The sequence below is a fragment of the Heptranchias perlo genome, chromosome 18, assembly GCF_035084215.1.
Source record: "Heptranchias perlo isolate sHepPer1 chromosome 18, sHepPer1.hap1, whole genome shotgun sequence".
Classification (NCBI taxonomy): domain Eukaryota; kingdom Metazoa; phylum Chordata; class Chondrichthyes; order Hexanchiformes; family Hexanchidae; genus Heptranchias; species Heptranchias perlo.
This window is the reverse complement of record NC_090342.1, coordinates 18,747,935-18,772,159: the sequence shown is the minus strand read 5'-3', so window position 1 is coordinate 18,772,159 and position 24,225 is coordinate 18,747,935. Positions and strand designations below refer to the sequence as shown.

Here is a 24,225-nt window from a genome sequence, read left to right as displayed (position 1 = left end):
CTTGGGTGCAGCCATGTCTCAGGAGAGGGAAAGTCATAGTTACTATAGCTTGTATATGATGAAAATGAACAAGTCAGTTCAGCAACTTGGGACATACTGTGTAACTTCAGCAGACATTGTTTATAGTATTTTTATGCACCTCAGAGCATCACAGTGGTTGTATGAATTTGACACTGCTACTTTCAATCTCTGTATTATCATCGCCCCGCAGCTGTACTAGGAGAAGGTGTAAGAAATGGATAGATTTACTCAAAATGAAGAAGAGCAATGGAATTATATCAATAATATGCTATCAATAAACATCCTTCACTTACACTTCTAAATAAAATATGGATGGAACTCATTCTGCCTCCGTGATATAATTCTTTTTTAAAAATAGGTCACGGTAAAGGGAGGTACTAGATTTGCTAGGTAATGCCTGGAGATTTAAAATCATGTTTGCAGAAGTTTTTGTCATGGATCTTGAAAAATAGTACTCAACAGTCAAAAATCCAATACATTTTTTCAGCTTCACCAACAATGCAAGTGGCAGATAGCACCCCAACTAATGTATTTTATTCTGAATGCACCTTTGAATGCTGCTTTTGTTTGTTAATTAGCGATAATCCCATAACACTGTTGGTTTTTAGGACTTAATACAAAAAGAACTCTTTTCAGAACTGGTAATTCTCCTGAATAACAATGACCTCACCATATACAAAGCTTCAGAAAAAGGTCCTGAAGTCTGTTAATAGCATTATTTAAACAATCAATAGATTTTTTAATTCCTGTCTGGCACAAAAATAAAACAGGAAAGGTGGCTCAACCGTGGCTTTCAAAAGAAATTAGGGATAGTATTAGATCCAAAGAGGAGACATATAAAATTGCCAGAAAAAGCAGCAAGCCTGAGGATTGGGAGCAGTTTAGAATTCAGCAAAGGAGAACAAAGAGATTGATTAAGAGGGGAAAAATAGAGTATGAGAGTAAACTAGCAGGGAACATAAAAACTGACTGTAAAAGCTTCTATAAATATGTCAAGAGAAAAGGATTAGTGAAGACAAATGTAGGTCCCTTACAGTCAGAAATGGGGGAAATTATAATGGGGAACAAAGAAATGGCAGAACAATTAAACACATACTTTGGTTCTGTCTTCACAAAGGAAGACACAAATAATCTCCTGGAAATGTTAGGGAACCAAGGGTCTAGTGAGAGGGAGGAACTGAAGGAAATCAGTATTAGTAAAAAAAAATAGTGCTAGGGAAATTAATGGAGCTAAAGGCTGACAAATCCCCAGGGCCTGATAATCTACATCCCAGAGTACTAAAGGAAGTGGCCCTGGAAATAGTGGATGCATTGATGGTCATCTTCCCAAATTCTATAGACTCTGGAACAGTTCCTACAGATTGGAGGGTGGCAAATGTAACCCCACTATTTAAAAAAGGAGGGAGAGAAAAAACAGGGAATTACAGACCAGTTAGCCTAACATCAGTAGTGGGGAAAGTGCTAGAGTCTATTATAAAGGATGTGATAACAGAACACTAGGAAGGCATTAACGGGATTGGACAATGTCAGCATGGGTTTATGAAAGGGAAATCATGCTTAATAAATCTACTGGAGTTTTTGAGGCGGTAACTAGTAGAATAGATAGGGGAGAACCAGTGGATGTGGTGTACTTGGATTTTCAGAAGGCTTTTGATAAGGTCCCACACAAGAGGTTAGTGTGCATAATGAAAGCACATGGGATTGGGGGGAATATACTGGCATGGATTGAGAATTGGTTGACAGACAGGAAACAGAGAGTAGGAATAAACGGGTGTTTTTCCGGGTGGCAGGCAGTGACTAGTGGGGTACCGCAGAGATCAGTGCTTGGGCCCCAGCTATTCACAATATATATCAATGATTTGGATGAGGGAACTAAATGTAACATTTCCAAGTTTGCAGACGACACAAAGTTGGGGTGGAATGTGAACTGTGAGGAGGATGCAAAGAGGCTCCAATGTGATTTAGACAAGTTAGGTGAGTGGGCAAGAACATGGCAGATGCAGTATAACATGGATAAATGTGAGGTTATCCACTTTGGTTGTAAAAACAGAAAGACAGATTATTTTCTGATAGATTGGGAAAAGGGGAGGTGCAACGAGACCTGGGTGTTCTTGTACACCATTCGCTGAAAGCGAGCATTCAGGTGCAGCAAACAGTTAGGAAGGCGAATGGTATGTTGGCGTTCATTGCAAGAGGATTTGAGTACAGGAACAGGGTTGTCTTACTGCAGTTGTACAGGACCTTGGTGAGACCACATCTGGAGTATTGTGTGCAGTTTTGGTCTCCTTACCTGAGGAAGGATGTCCTTGCCATGGAGGGAGTGCAACGAAGGTTTACTAGACTGATTCCTGGGATGGCAGGACTGACGTATGAGGAGAGATTGGGTCGACTAGGCCTATATTCACTGGAGTTAGAAGAATGAGAGGTAATCTCATTGAAACAGGACTAGACAGACTAGATGCAGGGAGGATGTTCCCGATGGCTGGGGAGTCCAGAACCAGGGGTCACAGTCTCAGGATACAGGGTATGCCATTTAGAACCGAGATGAGGAGAAATTTCTTCACTCAGAGGGTGGTGAACCTGTGGAATTCTCTACCACAGACGGCAGTGGAGGCCTAGTCATTAGATGTATTCAAGAAAGAGATAGATATATTTCTTAATGCTAAAGGGATCAAGGGATATGGGGAAAAAGTGGGAACAGGGTACTGAGTTAGACGATCAGCCATGATCATTTTGAATGGCGGAGTAGGCCCGAAGGGCCGAATGGCCTACTCTTGTTCCTATTTTCTATGATTCTATGATTTTTAAAAATGCTAACCTGGGTCTTATCCATGGGTTTCTATATCCACTATCAATGTTAATGAACAGAATAAAAAAACAGTCTTTATATCTTGTGTGATAATTACTGCAACAAATGCTCACATTTCTGTAAAGCACCTCATGTATAGAGAGCTGTCTTAGAATACTTTACAATGTAATGGAGAATGAAGTGGACACTGAGCAGGAGAAAATGAAGAGATGTATTAGGTGGGATCAAAATCATGGGCAAAGAGGGGATCTTTTCAAGACAGGAAGGGAGTTGTCATGGCGGAGATGCTGAAGGAGGGAGTTCCAGAGGGCAGGGGTATGATGGCTAAAGGAGCAGTTGCCATATGGAGGGAACAGGGCAATGAGAAGTAAGCCAATGCCAGATGAGAGGTAAATGTAGGATGATGTTGCATCAGATACTATATTTAAATGACATTTAGCCCAACTTTGGAAACTGGAACCAGCCTTTAAGAAATATTAACAGTAAGAACATCTGGATTCCAGTTGATCGATATCTTGATGAAATTGCTAAACAGGTAAATACTGGTTAATAAAGAACCTGCCTTATCAGCCACACAAAAGTAATTCAGAGAGATTAGCACAGAGGTTAATGAAGGAGCTAAATTGGTTAACTTTTGGTGACAGAATTCTTAATGTTGCATTTCTACCAACAACAGTCTACCAAATAAAAACGTATAAAAATAATTAATTGCAAGTCTGTAATGAATAAGGAGTTTGGGGACTGCATTTTCTCCATCCATCGTGGTTTGACTTTGTTTCCCAGTTCCAATCTTGCATCTGTCACTGTATGTTGCCTGGAGTTAGTGGAGGGAGGCAGTTGAGAATGGATCTGATCCTTAATCCCTTAAATGTAAATAATGCTCCCTGATAAACCAATGAGTAGCTGTACTATGCAGACCAGGAAAGTCCCAGGTTCCAGTTACTAGGTTGTAGCCACAACAATGGGAGGGGTGCTACAATTAGCTTCTGCAGCCCTGGCTAAGGAAGGAAAATCGGCCAGGGTTTCCACTCGATAACTCGCCAGCAAGCTCTTGGTGTGAGTGTGTGGATGTTGGGTGAGAATGGGATTTGGTGCAGCTGCAATGTCCCCACAATCGAATAACACACCAGCACTCATCATCAAGGGTCACATAAGAGGAAAGCTTATGTTTGTGAGACACTGGAGGGTGACCAATGTCTGTGGAACATACACCAGCAAGAAGTTAATGCCTTCAGGAGAGCAAGGGAGAAAAATTCAGGAAAAAATTGGTGAGGAGAAAGTGTCATCAGGAAGGAAAAACATTAATGAAAAATTACATACAACCAATGAAATATGGCACAGAATGGGGGTTTCACATAAATAATTAAAAAGCAGCAAGTTCATCAAACATTCTATTGGAACTGTTGATGGTGAAAAGCTTATAAATAGAACAAGTTTTAAATATTTCCAAAAATGTTTTAACTTCTGAGGGCTAGTTGAATACATTGTATGCAAAGTGACAGCACTCTGCCAGCACAATATGTGATTGCTTGTATTATAGAGAATTAGATGCTGCTGAATTAGTTGACGTCTGAACTGTTGTTTCAAAGAAGAGTCCTGTTCTATTCCTATTTTACAAAAACATATTTTACAAGAACAACACCTTTTTTTGAGGGGGACATGAATATCCGAATCATCCTTTGTGTAAAATGGACACAGCACAGATTTTGGACTGTCTATAATTCAGTGTTTGAAAGATGCAGCATTTACACAAAACAAACTCAATCACAAGTACAGGTGGACCATTGCCTAATCTTATTCCTTAAAGGAAATGCTGTAAGCCATTTACTGAAACCAGTAGATCTCTATGGATTTCTGCCTTGTTTTGGCTTAAAACATTATTACAGTTGATTTCCGACAAACATCTGAGTAATTTGCCAAGATAAATTATGCTTGGATCAGGTAAGTGTTTCTCTGGACTCAGCTGTGATAATAAAATATTTGGTGTGTTTTTCACGCTAATGCTTTCTTTTCCAGCCTCTATTTACTTTGTCTGATAATAAGTATTGGGTTGGAAATTGCTTAAAAAAGAATGGTGAGCTCAACAGCGCTCACCATTGTTAGTGGCGAAATCGAGGAGCAAGTTCCGGCATTTGCACATGTGCAGTAAAACGTGGAAATCCAGAACTTGTTCCTCCTGGTTCACCGGCGATATGACAGCTTCAAATTAAAGGGATATCGCTGGGTGGAATCACTGGAATCAACATATCAGCGCCAACTTGCTCTTCTGCCCAGCTGACAAGTAACTAATATCGCCACCAAACAGGTATGCTTAAAAATACCAGGTCTAAACTAAGTTTTAACAGCATGGTAAGTCTTAATGACTGTCAAACAACTAAAAATTAACTTTTAAAAATGTGGGGTCTCATTACTCCTTATTGTAATAGTATTTGATCATTAAAAATTTTTTTAAAATTAAATATTCGATTATTTCTTACCTTCTCTTTTTTCGCCGTCCAACTGTTTTTACAAATGATTTTAGTGTTGTACCTTTCACTTCCTGGATTTCACGTTCCAGCTTGCAGTGACTGTTCGCACCGTGTCAAAAATGCTGCAATCTGATTGGTCGAGGGGAGAGATCGAACCTCTTGTTTCTCCCATGGGTCCTAGCTTCACTGGAGCTAATGCTGGGCTCTTCTCCACTTCCTATTAGAGGAAGTGCACCCAGTAAAGACCACGGTAAGTTAGTGAGTTAGTATAAATCTATGGAGCACTGTTGGATCGCTACTCCACGCAATTTCTGGGCCATTATTTAAAACTTTTAAAATTCATTCTTAGGATATGGGCATCACTAGCAAGGCCGACTTTATTGCCCATCCCTAGTTGCCCTTGAGAAGGTGATGGTGAACCTTCTTCTTGAACCGTTGCATTCCGTGTGGTGAAGGTACATTCATAATGCTGTGCGATAGAGAGTTCCAGGATTGTTGGGATGGTGTGTGACTTGGCGGGGAAATTGGAGGTGATGTTTTTTCCATGCATCTGCTGCCCTTGTTCTTTTAGGTGGTAGAGGTCGCTGGTTTGGGAAGTGCTGTCATCTGTGGATTTGAGTGATATTTTTCACTGCATAAGTAGCAACATCAAACTGCAGTTACTGGTTATTCAATGGTTCACTTGGATGTGTTTTAACGACACTCATGCTATTAATAGAACATTGTACTCGTATTTTCTGACCTAACTTCCAATGAATTTGTGCTGTTCTGGGTCTTTCACACTTCTAAGTAAATCCTCGTAACCGACCATCAGTGAGGCAATTGCCTACACCAATGGTTTACACATTTTTCTGTGTGGGAGATCCCTTGGCACTCTCGTGGACACTCCGGCCAACTTCCAGAAACAGGATCATTGCAGAAAATGTTTTTATTCGTGTACATCAAGAAAAATAATGTGGTAGTAAGTCAACAAATACTGAGGAATATAGAATACAGAATTCCCAAAACACTATACTTGTGTTGTGCAATATGCTGAACCCAGACAGACAGAAATCTCATGGCCTGACACATCTGCGACCCAGGGTATTGAGTTAGACGATCAGCAGTGATCATTTTGAATGGCGGAGCAGGCCCGACGGGACAAATGGCCTACTCTTGCTCCTATTTTCTATGTTTCTATTTTTCTATATTTACAAGAGCCAAGACCTATGGACCCTAAGTGTGTGCAGGGGCACTGCTGGAGATTAACCAGCTAAAATAGCACAGCTTACTAATCCAGAGCATTGGTATTGTCCAACCAGCATTAACCTACCTGTTACAGCATTGTCTTGCAGGGTTATCTGGAACCGAGTGGGAAGAATATTAAAGGCGCCTCCTCATCCCAATGACAGGTCTACCCATCCAGGTCTTCATAATGAACCAGGTTGGCTGATCAATCATCAGTAGTACCACGGAGTACTATGGATCCGCCTGGGGAGGAGTGATGCGGTTCCAATCTTTCATTGCCAGTTGTTTTAAAGTTAACTTGACCGCACAGAAACTGCGTTTATTTCTTTCCACCTCTCTAAAGGAGAGTAAGGCTTATTAAAGTATATGTGAATGCTGGTTAAATTGTCAAACCACTAGTCAGTTGGCAGGTCTTTGTCTGTGATGTAAAGGACAGACAGCCATTCCCCACAAGCTCAACATGAGCAGCACTTACGGGAAATGCAGCTTTATTTTTCTATTATGTAACATTCTACAACAAAAGTTTACAGTTACTTAGCATTTCTAAGATGTGCCTTCAATGTGCATCAAATCCTTCCTGCACTGTGAAAGCCTTTTCCACTAGCAGCTTACTTTTATTTTTTGGAAGTATGCTGCATTTCAGAAAGGCATATGTTTTTTTAGCCTTTGCAGATTCTGCTGATATATTGAGTAGTTTGTTTCCCACAGCTTTCACACGGCAAATCAATAACACATGCTCGTAATGCTAGCAAAATGTTGAACCAAACCCAAATTTAAATTGATCAGGACCAAAACTGGGGTCCCTGATGCAACAGCAGGTGATAAATATTCTAACAGTATCGACAACAAACCAGTCTATGTAACACCAGCATGCCTTGTGTCTCGTGCCATGAATACTGGCAAACTAACACTTCAGAACTTAATACCACTCACGTCCTTCACTGGCACAAATGAATATTAGCAATTCACACATTTATGAGGTATTAAATGGCCCCTGTGTGCTCAACATACATTAAAGGTGCAGGCCCTGTTTTCATTAGTACACAGAAGCTACTTATTGCTCAGTGCACCCAAAGGTTCCTGAGTTTATGCTACATCCCTTTTATGCTACATGTCACTGCGAGCCTACATTGTACCGGTCTGCCAGAAATTGTTTGGCTACACAATGAGGCCAAATATTGATTGATTTGTGGAGTATTAAAATATGTGACAGAGATTGGGTAATGTTAAAATTTTAAAACAACAGTGATTTTCTGTAGCTTGTGTGATTGTTTGTTGACATTGGCTCACAGTTACATCATGCAGTGTAATTAGGTTGGAACAAAAAGACTCGTTGGACCCGATTCTAATCAGCAGACAACAAATTTGCGATTCTGCATCTCATACAGTTGTAATTGGATGTGCAACTAAAGGCAGCTGTATGCTGATTAGAATCAGGATGTTAGTAACCTGTGCAGAATTTTTGTTTTAAGTGCATTCTTTTTTAACCATTTGAACTTCATACACTTTCACATGTGCACAGCATTATGTGAGTGATGTGGATATAAAACAAGTATACTATCTACCTTCCACTGAATTATTAATCGTTCAGTGAGGATGTCATCAAGCATCAACTATGTGGAGCCTTCTGACCATTGACTCATCAGAAACTCACCATCAATAGAAATAAAACTGAGACAAAAATTAAATAAAAATCCCACCAACTCCACAGTATAATGTTATAATGTCGTGATTTCTAGGAAGTGATCTTATCTCAGCATTCAAATAAGCACCACATATTGTTTTGCTCGCATAGTTTATGATGTCATCTAAACTCCTCATGAGTCTTCTAAGAATTAGGAAAATCTAAAACAATTAGCAGCACAATAGCAAATTAAAGAAAGTTGGCCAAATCTGTTACTAAATGTACAGTGAAACCTGTGAATTACAGACACCTAAGGGAATTGCATCAGCTATCTTTTTTAAACAGGTGTCTTTATTTTCAAAATGGGCATTGTATGTACTGTAAAAATTTTCCCGACAATCTTGAAGAACTAGCTGGGATTATGATCAGCACCGAATCAGCTGCAACAATGCTAAAAACTTAAGTTTGGAAGCAGATGTAACAACAAAACTGATGTGCCAAATATAGTACCCATACAGTGGAACCTAACGACGCTCTCAGATGACAGACAACCACGGGGTCGGGTCCGTGCACATCTTCCGGGTCCGTGTGCATCTATTGGGTCCGCGTGGGGTCGGGTCCATGTGCGTCTTCTGGGTCTGCGTGGGGTCGGGTGCGTGCTCATCTTCTGGGTCTGCGTGGGGTCGGGTGCGTGCTCATCTTCTGGGTCTGCGTGGGGTCGGGTGCGTGCTCATCTTCTAGCGTGCGTTGTCAATATGGTTACTTCTGGAAGCAAGGACAGCGGCGGCAGGTTTGATTTACCGGCACGGAATCCAGTAACAATCCATCGGTCATCACGATCTTCAGACTCAGATATAGTAGGTACTTTCAAGTTTTTAAAGTGTGACGTTAGGCTGTGTCCATATTTTAAGTTGTAAAAGGGCTTGGTGCATTGAAGGCCGCCCGTAGTTCGTAATTTGCGAGTGTCCGAGGTTTCAGAGGGACTCTTGTGCATTTTACAATGTAAGTTATTTGGGACTGCCAATAAGTATCCCTTTTTTGCAGATGTCCGTTTTTTGGGTGTGTCCGTTTATACAGGTTTCACTGTACGTGGATACTTACTTTGTATAGTCTGTCACATGTTTTGTGTACATATACCCTACCCATTGACATGTAACTGTATAACTCAGCGAGATGTGATCAGAAAATATCCATTTAGCAAATACTTAGCAGAAACTGAAAGAACATGTTAAAAGCTGCCTGAAATCAACCTGTGAACTGACCATGAAAAGAGCAGGCCCCAGTATTGATTCTGAGTGAACACTGTGCAATTTGGTTTCATCCCATATCACCCCATTGCACCTTGTAAATATGTGAACCCAAAGTTTCATGGAGAACTCTTGTCAAAGAAGGTATTTGCAAAAGTAATGTATTCGCATATATTTTCCAAACACTTCTGTTAATTTGTCGTATAGTGCACAGTGCTAATCTTCCTTCCTCCTTGAAATTTCACTAAAAGCAGCATTCAAACAAAGCTAAATACCAACCCAACCAATTTCAATTGCCAAATGAAAAGGGTTACACGGTTCCCATCACACTGCTGTGGTCATGGCTTTAGTTGATATTCAAATCTGTCAGTCGAGTGTGTGATGAGTTTTGTCAGCTTTCAGCTGGGCCACTAATTGGGGACACACAACGTAAGGAGAAAAATTGCATATCTGTCAGCTGACAAACAGAGTGTTTGTGTTAAAAGTTGGGATGGGGTTTGAAGCTTTTCTATCCACTTTCTCGTCTGCGGAAGGGATGCCTGGATGTGAGGAAATATGATAGAAAATGTATTAATGATGCAGGAAGATGAAAAGAGTCGGCTGATTTCTCAGATCTCTGGTTTTATAATGTGAAACTAATGGGGGTATTTTAACACCCCCCCCGGGGGGGTTAACATGGCAAGCGTTTTGCACCGCGTTCCTGCCCCCCTACCATTTTAACTGAGCTGAAATCAGGCATGGAAGGCCACTCGCCTCAAAAGTGGGGGCCTAATTTCAAGTCACATGCTGATGCCACCATTGGGACAGGCAGCCATTTTAACTGCAGGCCGACTAAGGGCCACACAGTCTCAGACCCGTTGGCGAAAGATGCCAGTAGGCAGCATCCTGGCTACAGGAGGCCCAGGTGAATGTTTTATTTTTACTTTTTTAAAGTTTCCTTGTGGATACTTTGGGCCCTACGTGCCCTGGTCTTCCCCCCCACCCCTCAATCGCGAACTTTACCAATTCCCCACGCTTTCTCACTTACCTTGCTGGGGACCGTTTCCTTGGGATGCAGGTGGTGGCCTGAGCCCACCACGTGACGTCATCCCCACTGGCTTCGGGTGAAAGTCAGTGTCACGACATTAAAATAAGGCCTAGGAGTTAAAATCTCTGGGGCTTTGCACTTCGGGGGTCTGGATAGATCTTCCTCCGATTCTTGCCTCGAGTTAAAATTGGGGCTCAAATCTCCAAATTAGTTGATCATTTTAATTGGGATGTTGTCAAAGCATTTAGAACGAGGCAAAGGCTAAGCTAAAATAAGTTGGATTACTATCAATTCAGAGTAAAATCTTTTTTTCCTAATCTTGCTCATTTTTCTCCTTTCTCATCCTCTGCATACTCTTTTGCTCTCACATTTTAATTATGTTATAAAGGACTGAGGAAAAGACTTTTATTTGGAATTCTGCACAATGAGTAAGTTTTCAAGCCAACTCTTCATTCAATGTAAAAGTCTCCACACTATTTGACACCAAGTGGCACACGGACAGAAGCAGCTTAGTAATGAGTTGCCAAAATAGAAAGAGAGTGAAGTATATTTGCAGTTCGCCTTGGTTTTTGGAAAAGCTAATTACTTGGCCAAAAGATTGCTAAACGTGTTTCTTGTCCTTAGAGCACTTTTTTTTCTCACTCCCGAGTTCCAAGGACAAGCACTTCAGGAGGATGCTGCTTGAAAGGGAGCCAAGGCATTTGTATGATATTATGCTCCTCGAAAGTGAATGATTCAGTTCTTATGTCCAGCTTCATGCTGCTGATCAAATATTGCACCCTTGCTCCCTTTTTTTTCTGACAGATTTCCTTTTGAGTTCTAAAAGTGTTGAAAGTGTTCTGTTTTCAGATCCAATTCATCTTGGAGGATACACTCACATGCATACATAATAAAAGGCTGGATTGTTTCATGCTTATAATGATTTGACTGAAATACAATGCCTACTGGGAACCAGTAAACCTCTTATTTTGTACTAAACAGGATTAAAGTTAGTGCTGACATTCAAAAGCTTTCCATATATTAATGATGAAAGGAGGAGGGAGGTAAGGTCAGTTTGAGTTTCTAGTCAGATCCCCTGGAGGTTCAGTAATTGAACTGTTTAGATTCTTAGCCACTAATAATTTGCTCTTAACATGAACTGGGTATCAGTGCCCAGGATTTGCTGACTGGGGAATTTTCTGCATTCTTCTAAATGTGTTGATCTGTTGTAGTTTCAACAGTTAATCGGAGAACTGCAGTTCCAGTAAATAACTTACTTAGTCACATTTTCCATTGAATTAGATTACTGGTACATGTGGTAGGAACCATGAAATTGAAACGTCCTTGTGGAGTAGACAATTGAGAACAAATTTTCACCATTTCTTTATTGTTTATTTTAGTATTAAAACAGTACAAAAGCAGCTTTTGATGGAATTCAAAACTCAACACAGTTTCCACCGTGTTTGTACCATTTTTTAAGAAAGAATTTAGGCCCAAGTTCTTTTTTGAATTTGTTCTTGGGATGTGAACGACACTGGCAAGGCTGCATTTATTGCCCATCCTTAGTTTTGCTGAGAAGGTGGCGGTGGGCCTTCTTGAACTGCTGTAGTGCTTGTATTGGTAATGCTCTCTCAATGGTATTGTATAGGGAATTCTAGGATATTGCCCAGTGATGATGCAGAATTGGTGATATTTGTCCAACTCAGGATGGTGTGTGACTTAGTTGGGAACTTGGAGATGATGGTGTTCCTGTGATTTTGATGCTTTTGTCCTTCTCAGTGGCAAAGGTCACGGGAGGGAGGTGTTGTTCAAGAAACCATGGTGAGTTGCTGCAGCGCATCCTACATTGTACATAGTGCAGCGAAAGGGCACCGGTGATGTAGGGGGTAGATATTAAGTACAAGGGCGTTGATCAAGCAAACTGCTGTATCTTAGATGATATGGATTTTCTTGCATTTTGTTGTGATTGCACCCATCCAGGCAAGTGGTGAGTGGTCCATTACACTTTCTACTTGAACTTTGTAGATGGTGGATCAGGAGGTGAGCCACGTTCCCAGCCTCTGCCATGCTCTTGTAGCCACAGTGTTGAAATAGCTAGTCCAGTTAAGCTGTTGGTCAGTAGTGATCTCCAGTTGATGGTGGGGGACTCAGCAATGATGGTGCTGTTGAAGGTTGGGGGATGCTTACTGGGCTTTCTCTTCTTCAAGGTGCTTGTTACCTCGCACTTATATACCATGAATGTTACCTGCCCCTTGTCAGCCCAAGATTGGATGTTGTCCAGGTCATGCTGTAGGCTGGTATGGGCTGCTTCATTATTGGTTGAGTTGTGAATGGAGCTGAACACTGTAGAATAATCAGCAAACAGCCCCACTCCTGACGTTATGATGGAGGAAGGCCATTGATGAAGCAGCTGAAGATGGTTGGGGCAAGGATGCTTCCCTGAGGTCCTACATTGTGATGGCTGATCTTCAACAACCACAACTATTTTTCTTTGTGTCAGGTATAGCTATAGCCACTGGAGGATTTTCCCTTTGACTCCCATTAACTTCAGTTTTGCTAGGGCTTCTTGTTGCCATACTTGGTTGAATGCTGTCTTGATGTCAAAGTCGGCCACTGTCACCTCTCCTCTGGCATTCAACTCTTGTGTCCATGCCTGGATCAAGCCTGTGATGAGCTCAGGAACTAAGTGGTTCTGGTAGAACCCACACTGTGCATCGGTGAGCAGGTTATTGGTGAGTAGGTGTCACTTGATGGCACTATTGATGACTCATTCCATCGCTTTACTGATGGTAGGGAGGAGGCTGATAGAATGGTAATGGCCGGGTTCGATTTCTTTTGTTTTTTTTTGTGGCTAGGACTGACTAGACAATCTTCCACATTGTTGGGTAGATGCCAGTGTCATAGCTGTACTGGAACAACTTGGCTAGGGGATCTGCTAGCTCTGGTGCATAGATATTAAGCTCTACAGTGGGGTTGCTGTCAAGGCCCATAGCCTTGTGTTCAATGCACTCAGCTGCTTTTTAATGTAGAGATGGGACTGAATAGCAGAGATATGAAAATTGGTTACAGTTCACATATTTGGTTTGGTTTATTCCAAATCAACCCCATCATATCAAAATGGGAACCAAATTGGAAATATTAAAGTTGTCCATATCATTATTGAAATTTGCTTTCCAAGATGGCATAAAAAGGAATCAAGTTTACTCATGCCTGAAATGACCAAAGCTTTGTTTAGGACTGGCCTTGTCAAGTTATTTAAATTCAATTTTGTGAGGCATTCTACTTTGTTTTTACACTTGGCCTTTGCGCAATCAGATGTAATGGTGATGGTTTTCATGCAGAAGAGGAATTTATTATACATTATTGTGAAAGTTCCAAGTACAAACTGTGGTTGACAAGTCATTTCCTAAGTGCCTTCGGAATTGAAAGTAGTGGCATTTTCAATTAACTGAAACAGAAAATAACTTGAAAGGAGTGAGGCAGCACTTGAGGGGTTAACAAATATGAACATAGGAACAATGGTGGACAGGAAAAGACCCTCTGGTCCATCCAGCTTGTCACACACAATTGTGATACCTACCACAAATGGTCTACTTATTGTGCATAGAAGGAGTTGAAAGAATGAGGCTTTATTAAAATCAAGAATTCCAAGCAGTTTTAATAGTAGAAATTTATGTCAGCCCTTTATTTAGAAATGTCTTTTAGTTTTTCGAGGTCTACAGCAGAGATCCGTATACAATTTTACGATGCAGTACATGCACAAAAAATCTCTAATGCAAATTGAGGTCACATTATTAATTCCTCAAAATTATTTTTTTGTAGTGACAAGGTTGAATTAGATTTATTCTGGCATGATAATTACTCAAACTAAAGATTGCCAGCTACTAAATCACATCGACTGCATTGTGTTCGGATGAAGGATCTGCGTTTCTTCCAGTTGTTTTGCCCAGTCGTACAGCTGGAATGGACTGGCCTTATGGGAAATTGGGAGATTTCCCCAGTGCCCCCGCGAATTCTTCCAGGGTACTGTATTGTCGGCGCCCCGCACCCTCCTACGTTTTTCCTTGAGAATGCCGAAGAATCCTGTGCCTGTGGGGGAGCCAGTCCAAACCCCCTTACACAGCCATTGTTTAAAATCCAGCGCAATGATTTGCTTCTCTAATCGAAAGGGCAATCACTTGTAATTTTCCAGTGAGATATTTAAATCTGGACTGAAAAGAAAATATTGTGTATATGAAAAGCTTGCAGCTGTATCAATTTTTTATAATTATAAAATGTAAATAATCGTTGCTGTGCTGTCAGCCTAATAATTACAGAAAGCACCAATAGTAATTGAATCTTTACACTACATAGTGCAAGGATAAGGGTATAAAATTTTCTGTGAATGGAACAATGAGGGTGAAATTGGTCTTGAACATCAGCATCTTTTGTGTAGCGTCATTTTTAATATTAGCAAACTACTAGCAGGAGGAACAGCTACTAATAACAGCAGTGTGTCAGATAAAATCCACCCTCTGTCCTTATTTTACCCTTAAAAACTGACTTTCAAAGCATGGTGGTATGGAGAACTCTTTGGGGACGGGACTGTTTTCTCGAAGAATCTCTTTTGTGTAAAATCAATTTTCTGGAAGTGGAACGCTTTGTCCAAACCTTTGTTTTTATTAGTGTATCTCAGCATGACTAGAGGGTTAGACCCGCCCTCCATTCATACACTGCAGGGAAAATTGAACCTAGGATTGCTGACTTCTTCAAATGCATTTCCACCTAAGCACAATTTTCTAGCAGCCACTATTTATAAAGTTATACATAATTAACTACATTTATGTCATCAAGCAAGACATGGGTATAAATTACAGGCAGTATAAAGTATCTAAAATCAGGCCCTTGGCTTTATTTGTTGAATAAAAGTGAACTAACTTTAAAAAAGGCAATTTCTTTAATATTTTACTCTACAGTTCTCTTTAATATTTTACTCTTTCTGTACCATATTATCTTTACTGTGTTTTCTTCAATGCTTTTCTATGCTATTTGAAATGAAGGGTAAACATTAACCCATCTTTTCACTTTACAGAAGGTGAGTGACCAGTTGTGCACTTCCGCATTTCCTGTTTTTATTTCAGATTTTCAGTCTTTTATTTCTCTTTTCTATAATTTATTCAATTTAGTATTTTATTGTTGTATTCTCTTCAATGTTTTACTGTACTATGTTTTTTAAAGGTCTCTGTATGGCTTTTCACTTGTTTTAATGTAGCCCATAGTTGATTTTGCTAGAGCACAATGTAATATTATTACAAGGCATTGCTGTACAGCAACAACCTAGCTTCTGTTTCCTCCGACAGATGTGTTTTCAGAGTTTAGTGCAATAAGCATTTTTCCAACATTAACACATGGTTTAAAGTTTGCATATAGTTTTCTTTCCTCAGACTGTCAAAAATGGTATGAATATTACTTGAGATTTCAGTCATTAATTTACTTATTTTCTCTCCTAATTATTTTTTTTCTTTTTTCTTTTAGAGACAGGTTACTTCCCTTTTGATAAGGGTGGGACTGTTGGCTGTCTGGGGTGCCACTTTACTTGGACTTCGCTTATACTGGATGGGTAACAAGCCACCAAGCTTCTCCAACTCTGACAACCCAGCAGCAGACTCGGACAGTCTGCTGACACGCACCTTGACCTTTCATTACTTGCCGGCAGCAAATATTTGGCTACTGTTGTGCCCTGATACTATGAGTTTTGATTGGTCGATGGACGCTGTGCCATTAATAAAAACTGTTGGTGATTGGAGGAACCTTCACACTTTAGCATTCTTTGTCGGATTGCTGCTGCTCATCTATACCAGCCTGAAGGGCTCTCCAAAAGACAGAGTTTGCAATGGAAAAACAGTGATGAATGGCAAACAGAATACAAATGGACACAGCTGCCAGTCAGCAATGCAGCATGGGAACAATGAGCAGGGTTTTTATTTTGTACCAAGAACTGACCACTTTCTAAAGAATGATTTAATTCAGGGACTACCACTTCCAAAAGCTCAGAACATTGTCATTTTCTCTTTATCACTGCTAATAGTGCCATTCCTGCCCGCTACGAACCTTTTCTTTTATGTTGGTTTTGTGATAGCAGAGCGAATTCTGTACATTCCAAGCATGGGATTCTGTTTACTAGTAACATTGGGCATAAGGACCCTTTCTCTCAGAATGAAGAAGAGAGTCTTTAAGAGCTTGGTTTTATATGCAGCTGCTGCTTTAGTCATTTTATATGGGTCGAAAACCATATCAAGGAACAGAGACTGGCATGATGAGGAAATGTTATATAGATCAGGGATAAAAGTGAATGCAGCTAAAGGTAAACCATTTTGATCTCAAAAAAATGGAACTTGATATTAAGATGATGTGTCATGTTTAAACGGATTCTAGCACCAACTTGAACAACTGCTTTCTCTTCCTGGCAGCGTGGGGTAACCTCGGGAATGTTCTGAAAAGCCAAGGCAAAGTTTTGGAAGCTGAAAAGGCCTATAGAAATGCCTTGTACTATCGCAGCAACATGGCTGATATGCTTTATAATTTGTAAGTATGCATGACTCAACTGCTGGCCTTATTCCTAACCAGGTCAATTATAAAACTTGCAATGAATGGCACTATTGATCTATTTCTGTGACACAGATATTGTTTACTGGTACAATGAATCGCTGTAGCAGTGTTTTAATTAATCCTGTTCCCTGTTCTGCTCAGACAGCAGCATTTCTTTATTATATTCCTAAATAGAAAAAAGTTTCATCCACTTACTAAATCTCAAATGTCATTTGATTTTTGTTCACAGCACTTAAGCGGTTTAAGCAGCATTAAGAGCCATGGTACAATCTTTGAAAGTAAGTTTGTAGTTGGCATTATGTTACTAAGAAATCTGACAAAATATATGGAATAAATATTCAGGAGTTTCTTTCATCTCTTTTTGAGAGTGACAGTTGCTATTTTGCATTCAACGACTGAGCACTCCTTAGTTAGGTAGGGTTATTTCAGCTTCAGAAGAGGCCCCTGCTGCAGTAGCCCAATGCTCGTTGTTCAGTAGCTGCAATTCAGGCCAACTTGTGCTATGGGCTTCTGTTCATCAGGGCCAGGCAGAGACTGTAAGAACTCAGTTTACTTGTGGCCACTGGTTGTCAGCAGATACAATCATATTTTTAATTTTATTGAAAGTGAAATGCTGGAATTGTGCAACATGTTATTCAGCATCTGAGAGACCGCCTCCTTGGCAAAAAAAAATCTTAGATGTTGATATATGTGCTGTGCAATGTCAGCACTTTCTGTTCTTATTTCAAATTTACCTTCTCACCTATTGGATTCCTTCACAAGTGATGTAAATATGCAGCAAATAGATCTAAAACTGGTCATTTCCTTGAATTATGTTAGAGAATATAATTTTTCCCAGTGTGCTTGGATAGTTCAAGCCAACATTCATTTTCCATTATGCCCATTCCATCTGTTTTCAGTTTTTATATGAAGATGTGAACAGCCACAAGCAAATAATCATATCTTAGCTTTTGTAAAGAAGATATAAGCTGCAACATATTTGTTGCTTGTACACAAAAATGGCATGACGTCGTGCATAATAACTTAACCGAAAAGGATCACCACTGGGATCCGGTATCACAAGCCAGTGAGCATGTCTCCCTGGTTTGAGCCACAGGGCTACGTGACACTTGAATTCGTTTACTTCGGCTTTGTGCATTTCATCAGTTGTAGGCCAGGCTGATACTCAGATAACCTTGTGGAACTTAAGTGTTCCATGCCAAGGAGCAGAAAACCTGACATTGTCTGCTTTGTCTTCTTTTAAAATTGTTTCCTCTCACTTAGCTGTTCAGCATTGATGATGGTCAGGGAGATGTCCATGATTTAGACTGTCATACTTTCAGTAAGATGCCTGTAGAGGCATTGAATTGCATATGTAGTAGTTTGTATACACACACACACACACACACACACACACACATGAGAAATTGAAGGGACGCAATGGTTTAGGGCAGGTAGAAATGTGTGACTCCGTTCATCCCTGCATTGACACAGCAGGGATCTTTTTGTTCCTGGATTCCAATCCGAAGATGTTAATCATTCGCAGCCCTTTGCACTAACTGCATCCATACACTACTCTGCCTTTTTACAATTTGTTTTATAAAATAAAATCAACGGTATTGTCAAATGTATGGGGTCCTAGAATTGAAACAAAACTCTCTATTCAAACCATGTTATAATCTCATAACAGAATGCATCTGCTTTGCATTTTTTTTTGAGTGATATGTATTTTGTGGGCATTGTTGATCCTTAGTGTAAATTGTGGGGATTGAGCTGTGATAAAAAGAAAATGTAAATAAATATGCATGCACTTAACTTTTTAAAAATGTAAACAGTAATGTAAGTCATTGTTGCTGTTGTTCTTAAAGGAGCTGGAAGTTTCCATTAATTGTGCTGCGCTGCCCAAGTGACATCATGTTCTATTTATGAACTGTGGAAACTCATAACAGATTGTATTTCCTTTTTAAAAATCCTAGCATTCCATTGTTTCCTTGGTGAGTTTTTACTCTGAATGTAGACAGAATTAACATTGAAGAACCTACAGCAAAATTCAAGGTGAAACTGCATAGTGTACATAAAAGCCTAATCACCGTGTAGAAGCTCTGGCTAACTCCCATCAGTATAAGGTGTGCTTTATTACTACTCCAAATGTCTGTCAGAATTATGCAGGCCCTTAACCACAGTATCAATAAATGGAAGTATTACCATATCATTAGCCTTATTTACACTACACTTTTATTCCATGGTGATTCTGGTGATATGGTTGCAGTTTCCCAATTAGCTGTACTGATTAATTGATGGTGTTTAATCAATGGAATAGTTAATGTTTCATAGAATTACACAGAATTTACAGCACAGAAACAGACCAACTGGTTTATGCCAGTGTTCATGCACCACACGAGCCTCCTCCTTCCCTACTTCAGCATACCTTCTATTCCTTTCTCCCTCATGTACTTATCTGGCTTCCCCTTAAATGCATCTATGCTATTTGCCTCAACTACTCCATGTGGCAGTGTGTTCCACATTCTAACCACTCAGTTAATCACCGTATCAGTTAATCACCATATCAGTTAATCACCATATCATTGAAGCAGATGATAGGAGCTTGGTGCAACATTCTACTGAACAATTATTTTCTTCAGCTACCACTCTACAGAAGACTGTTACTATTATTATTGTAATAATCACAAATTCTGTTTTTTTTTAACTAGTGGAATAACGTACCTTTGTTTTGAATGATAAGTGCACTATAAATGAGCTGGAAGTTCTTTCAATGTGATAATATGTTGCTGCGATAAACACTAATCACAAATTTAAGTAGTCATTTGTACCAATTTTCTGGTGTTTTAATGTTTTCAATGAATTGCTTCAGTAATCAATAGGATATTAGGGCTGCCAAAAAAATTATCTGACACAGTACTGCATTTCTGTAGATTCATATATTGGAGGTAGACAGAGACTCTCTCTACAGATACTCCTCAGTCTTCTGTCTTTGAACACTGACTCCTCTGAATATAGACACTTTTCACCCCTTTGACTCTGGGATACTGGTACCTCTATCTGTGAACCCTCACCCCTCTATATATAGACATTCCTTACCTCTCTGTCTGTGAACACTCATTCTTCTTTTTCTATAGACACTCCTCACCCTACTGACTTTAGGCACTTGCCTCTGTGTCTGTGAACACTTGTCCCACTGTCTATAGATGCTCCTTGCCTTTCTGCCTGTGAACATTCATTTTTGACTCTGTGAATTCTCAATTATCTCCTTGTGAACCCACCCAGTTCTATGCTTATTCACTCCTCTGACTGTGGATTCCACACTGATAAAGACAACTCTAGCAGTGAGAACATGGTGCTGTATATATTCATCAGGCTGTGAGTTTCCTTAATAGATTTGCTCAAATATCAGGTTATGGGTTACACACTGATGGACACATGAGGCCATAGGCTTCATACTGTTGAGCGGTCATACATCATGCTTTGGGTTTTATATTGACGGGCACACTCACCTCAGGCTATGGGTTTCATACTAATAGAAATACACACATTAGGTTAGAAGTTTTTTTGTGATTTGTTTTTATTCATTCATGGGATGTGGGCATCGTTAGCAAGGCCAGCATTTATTGCCTATCCCTAATTGCCCTTGAGAAGGTGATGGTGAGCCGCCTTGTTGGACCGCTGCAGTCCGTGTGGTGAAGGTTCTCCCACAATACAGTGGTATCAGTGTGGTGTAATGACTTCTTTGCAGAAGCCAAAGTAACAAGAAAATCTGGATGATCCAGTTCCTTTTTGTCACTATAAACAATGAGACTTTAAATACACAAATCCCACTAAGATAAATACTGCCTAGCTCTAAATATAGTGATAAATTAACATGCTCAAACTGCCTCCTGCACTCTAAGTGATTTCACTGGACTTATTTGGGACATGCCTCTAAAAATATGTAAACATTTTTTTTAAATCTCCACGTGCCCAAACTCACTGTAAGAATTAATATGCAATTTGTTGTGCACGTGCAGTTTTTTTAAAAAATACGTTTCCTTCAGGTACTTATTGAGAAATATCACAGGTTTATCCAGTAGAATTTGATTGACGGTGGGCAGGTGAGACCAAGGGGTCGATTTTAGCACCCACGATCGGGTGCGTTCCTGGCGGGGGGGCCATGAAAATCGGGGATTCCCGGGGCGGATCGGGAGCCTGGCTCCAACCCGCCCACTTCCGGGTTTCCCACAGACGCGCAGGCGTGCGCGCACAACCCCCGCATGTGGGACTCCCGTCGGCAATTAAAGCCAGCGGGGTGCCACTTTAGGTATTTATTTTGGTATTTCAGGTCGTTTACAGACATGATTAACGAGATATTTTAGGAGGGTTGGGATTTTACAAACAACTGGGACTGTTTCCCGTACTGGGGGAAACACTCCCAGTTCAAATGGACGTGTTGCAGCGATCAGCTTGTGGCAGCTGCAAAGGTCCATTTGACATGTGGTGGGGGGGAGACCCTCACTCATTGCAGGAGGCCACTCTGTCACTTTGGACAAAGTTTGGCCTCCACCACCCTCCTCCTAACAACAAAATTCACCAACTTGCACACTTACCCCCGTGTCCAGACACATGTACCTACCTTGCGGACCCCCTCAGATGTATATCTTCCGGATGGGGGCCGCCGTAGCTGCAGTCATGACCTCCTCGGAAGGCGAACAGCATCACCAGCCTCGCCGGCCACGCCATCCACCTCTGACACGTGGAGCTCCACAACACAGTGCTGTGACACATCCACCTGCACAGCAGGAGTGAGTGCAACGGCAGAGAGAGATGCGTCGCAGAGGGCACTACCCTCGCCAGAGGGTCCACAGACCGAGGCTCAGCTTCCTGGACCTCTCTGAGCAGCAGTGCACGCGGAGGCTGAAAGTCACTAGACATGTAGTCGTGGACATCTGCAGCCTCCTTCATGCCGAGTTGCTCCCAGCTGGCCCGAGCACCATCTTCTTACCTGTCGGTGTCAAAGTCACCACTGCCCTCAACAACTTCTCCTCCGCATCCTTCCAGGGTGCCACCGGGGACATCGCCAACGTCTCTCAGTCGTCTGCACAAAAGAGCCCTGCAAATACACCTACACCCACTCTGCAGTGACACAACGGGTGGCATCAGGTGTGGGTTTTCATTGTGATCCTCAGGAAAGGGCATTATTGCACAAACCAGACAAGGTTTGCAAAGACGTGGCAGTAGTGGTGCCAATATAATATGTGATGTGAGGTGATCAGAAATTAAATATAAATAAAAACCATGACAAACCCTCAAACACCCTTGTGCATCCCCTTCATGCTCACGACACGTTTGCCTTACGCTGCCTACTGCACATATGTGATGCATGCCCTGTGGCTGCAGCACAGGTAGTGGCAGTTTGAGTGAGGCTGACTGTCAAAGAGATGCATGAGAGGGTGAGTATGAGATAGAGCCATGAGATTGTATGAGGATTGGGTTGAGTGGTAGTGGCGGGATGAGTACTGGCGAGGGGAGTAAGTGCAGGTAAGATGAGGATGAGGTTTGAGTGGGTGTGAGGGGTGATGTGACAGAGTAGTGTTGGCAGTGCAGAAGGAGGTGTGGGGTGGGGGCGGTGATGTGGCAGATGGAGTGTAGGGGAATGAGTAAGTGTACTCACTTTGGCTGACCTACTTAGGTCATTGTATGCAGGTGCGCGATATGTTGGTGGTGCAGGTGACCTCCTCTGCCACCTCGAGCCAGGCCTTGGTGGCAGAGGCAGGCTGCTTCCTCCTGCCCGCCGGGGGGAAGACCTCTGTCCTCCTCCTCCTCCTCACCCAATCCAGTAAGAGCTGGAGTGAGGCATCATTAAACCTGGGAGCAGCCATCCCCCTGGGCTGCTCCATGCTGTAATTTTCTTATTTCTTGCAACATCAGTCAGTGAAGGACTGTCCCTTTAAATAGACTCCTCCAGCTGACAGACCTTACTGCGCATGCGCAGTCCGCCCGACACGCAGCTCAGCAGCGGGGAACCCGAAACAAGAGGTAAGTGGATCCAATCAGCCTGCGATTGCGCGCGGGGCAGACTGATTTCACCGGGCGTGTTACCCATGCGCCCAATCGCCCTCCCGTCGCGAACCCGCCGCCCTGGTAATATCGGGCCCCAATTGTTTTTAACCTTGTAGCCTTCTTTTCTTTCCCCTCTGGATAATGGAACTGCCCTGCAATGTCACTGGGAAGTTTTCAAAAACTGGAAAGAGAAGTTCAGCCTTATTTTCGAGTGTGGCTTTTTTTAAGCATGAATTAAATTTAAATGTAAAAGAATAAAGACTTGCATTTATAAAGCACCTTACCACATCTCTCAGAAATTCTAAAGCACTTCAAACAAAATGAATTGCTTTGACTTGTGTAGGCAAACAAAGCAGCCATTTTTGCACATATTGAGATCCTATAAATAGCAATGAATGACCCTCTGTATTTGGTTGAGGGACGAATGCTGTCCAGAACAATTGTACAATTCCCTGTTCTTCTTTGAATAATGCCATGAAATTTTTAACATCAAATTGACAGAAATTGGCAGAAAAGGCCTCAGTTTAACATCTCATCTAAAGGGCAGCACCTCGGACAATGCAGGACTCCCTGAGTTCCGCAGTGTAGTGTTAGCCTAAATTGTACGCTCATGTCATGGAATGGTCCTTAAAGGAACCACTGGAGGCCTCTCCCAAAAGATAAGTTTTTGTTTATTTTAAAGATTTTTATGGGGCTCCTCTGGCCTACTGCCAACCTGACCACTGGAATCTGCACACCTTCCCAACAGGTCTTACCTGCCGGCTGGCTTAATCAGCTGAAACTGTGCAGCCTACCTGCACAAATCGCTGATAAGCTTGCCATTCTTATTCAGCCATGGCCACCTTACCCGTTAGGCTATTGGCTTGTAGAGTAATCTGGAGACAAGTGGGAAGAACCCCAGCCCCCAGTAACAGATGTACCGTTCCAAGTCCCATTAGGGAAGCAGCATGGCTGGTCAATTGCCAACTGTGCTCTGGAGTCTATGAACTTGCATGGCTCAGGTATCTGATGACCAAGTCTGCCACTGAGGTGAACTTTCATCACCAGATGTGTCACCTTGGAGCTACCTTGATCCCAGAAAAACTCACTTTTCTTCCCCCTTCCTGCAAGGGACTAATCGTCACAAGTCGGTAATTAGACAACTGACAAGCTTGGTTTTGAGCCCTCATTAGGCAAACAGCAGGTACCAGGCACTCCTTCTGAGT

At 41.5% G+C, this 24,225-nt stretch overlaps 1 protein-coding gene across 2 annotated transcripts in view; it reads left to right on the top strand.

Annotated features, from left to right (window-relative positions):
- Positions 1-24,225, top strand: part of LOC137334633 (protein O-mannosyl-transferase TMTC2-like) — a 127,224-nt gene that overhangs the window by 56,861 nt on the left and 46,138 nt on the right. For both annotated transcript variants that reach the window (XM_067999459.1, XM_067999458.1), the window contains exons 3-4: positions 15,917-16,745; positions 16,852-16,966. In XM_067999459.1, coding sequence (XP_067855560.1) covers positions 15,917-16,745; positions 16,852-16,966 — 944 coding nt within the window. The remainder of the gene's footprint in view (positions 1-15,916; positions 16,746-16,851; positions 16,967-24,225) is intronic.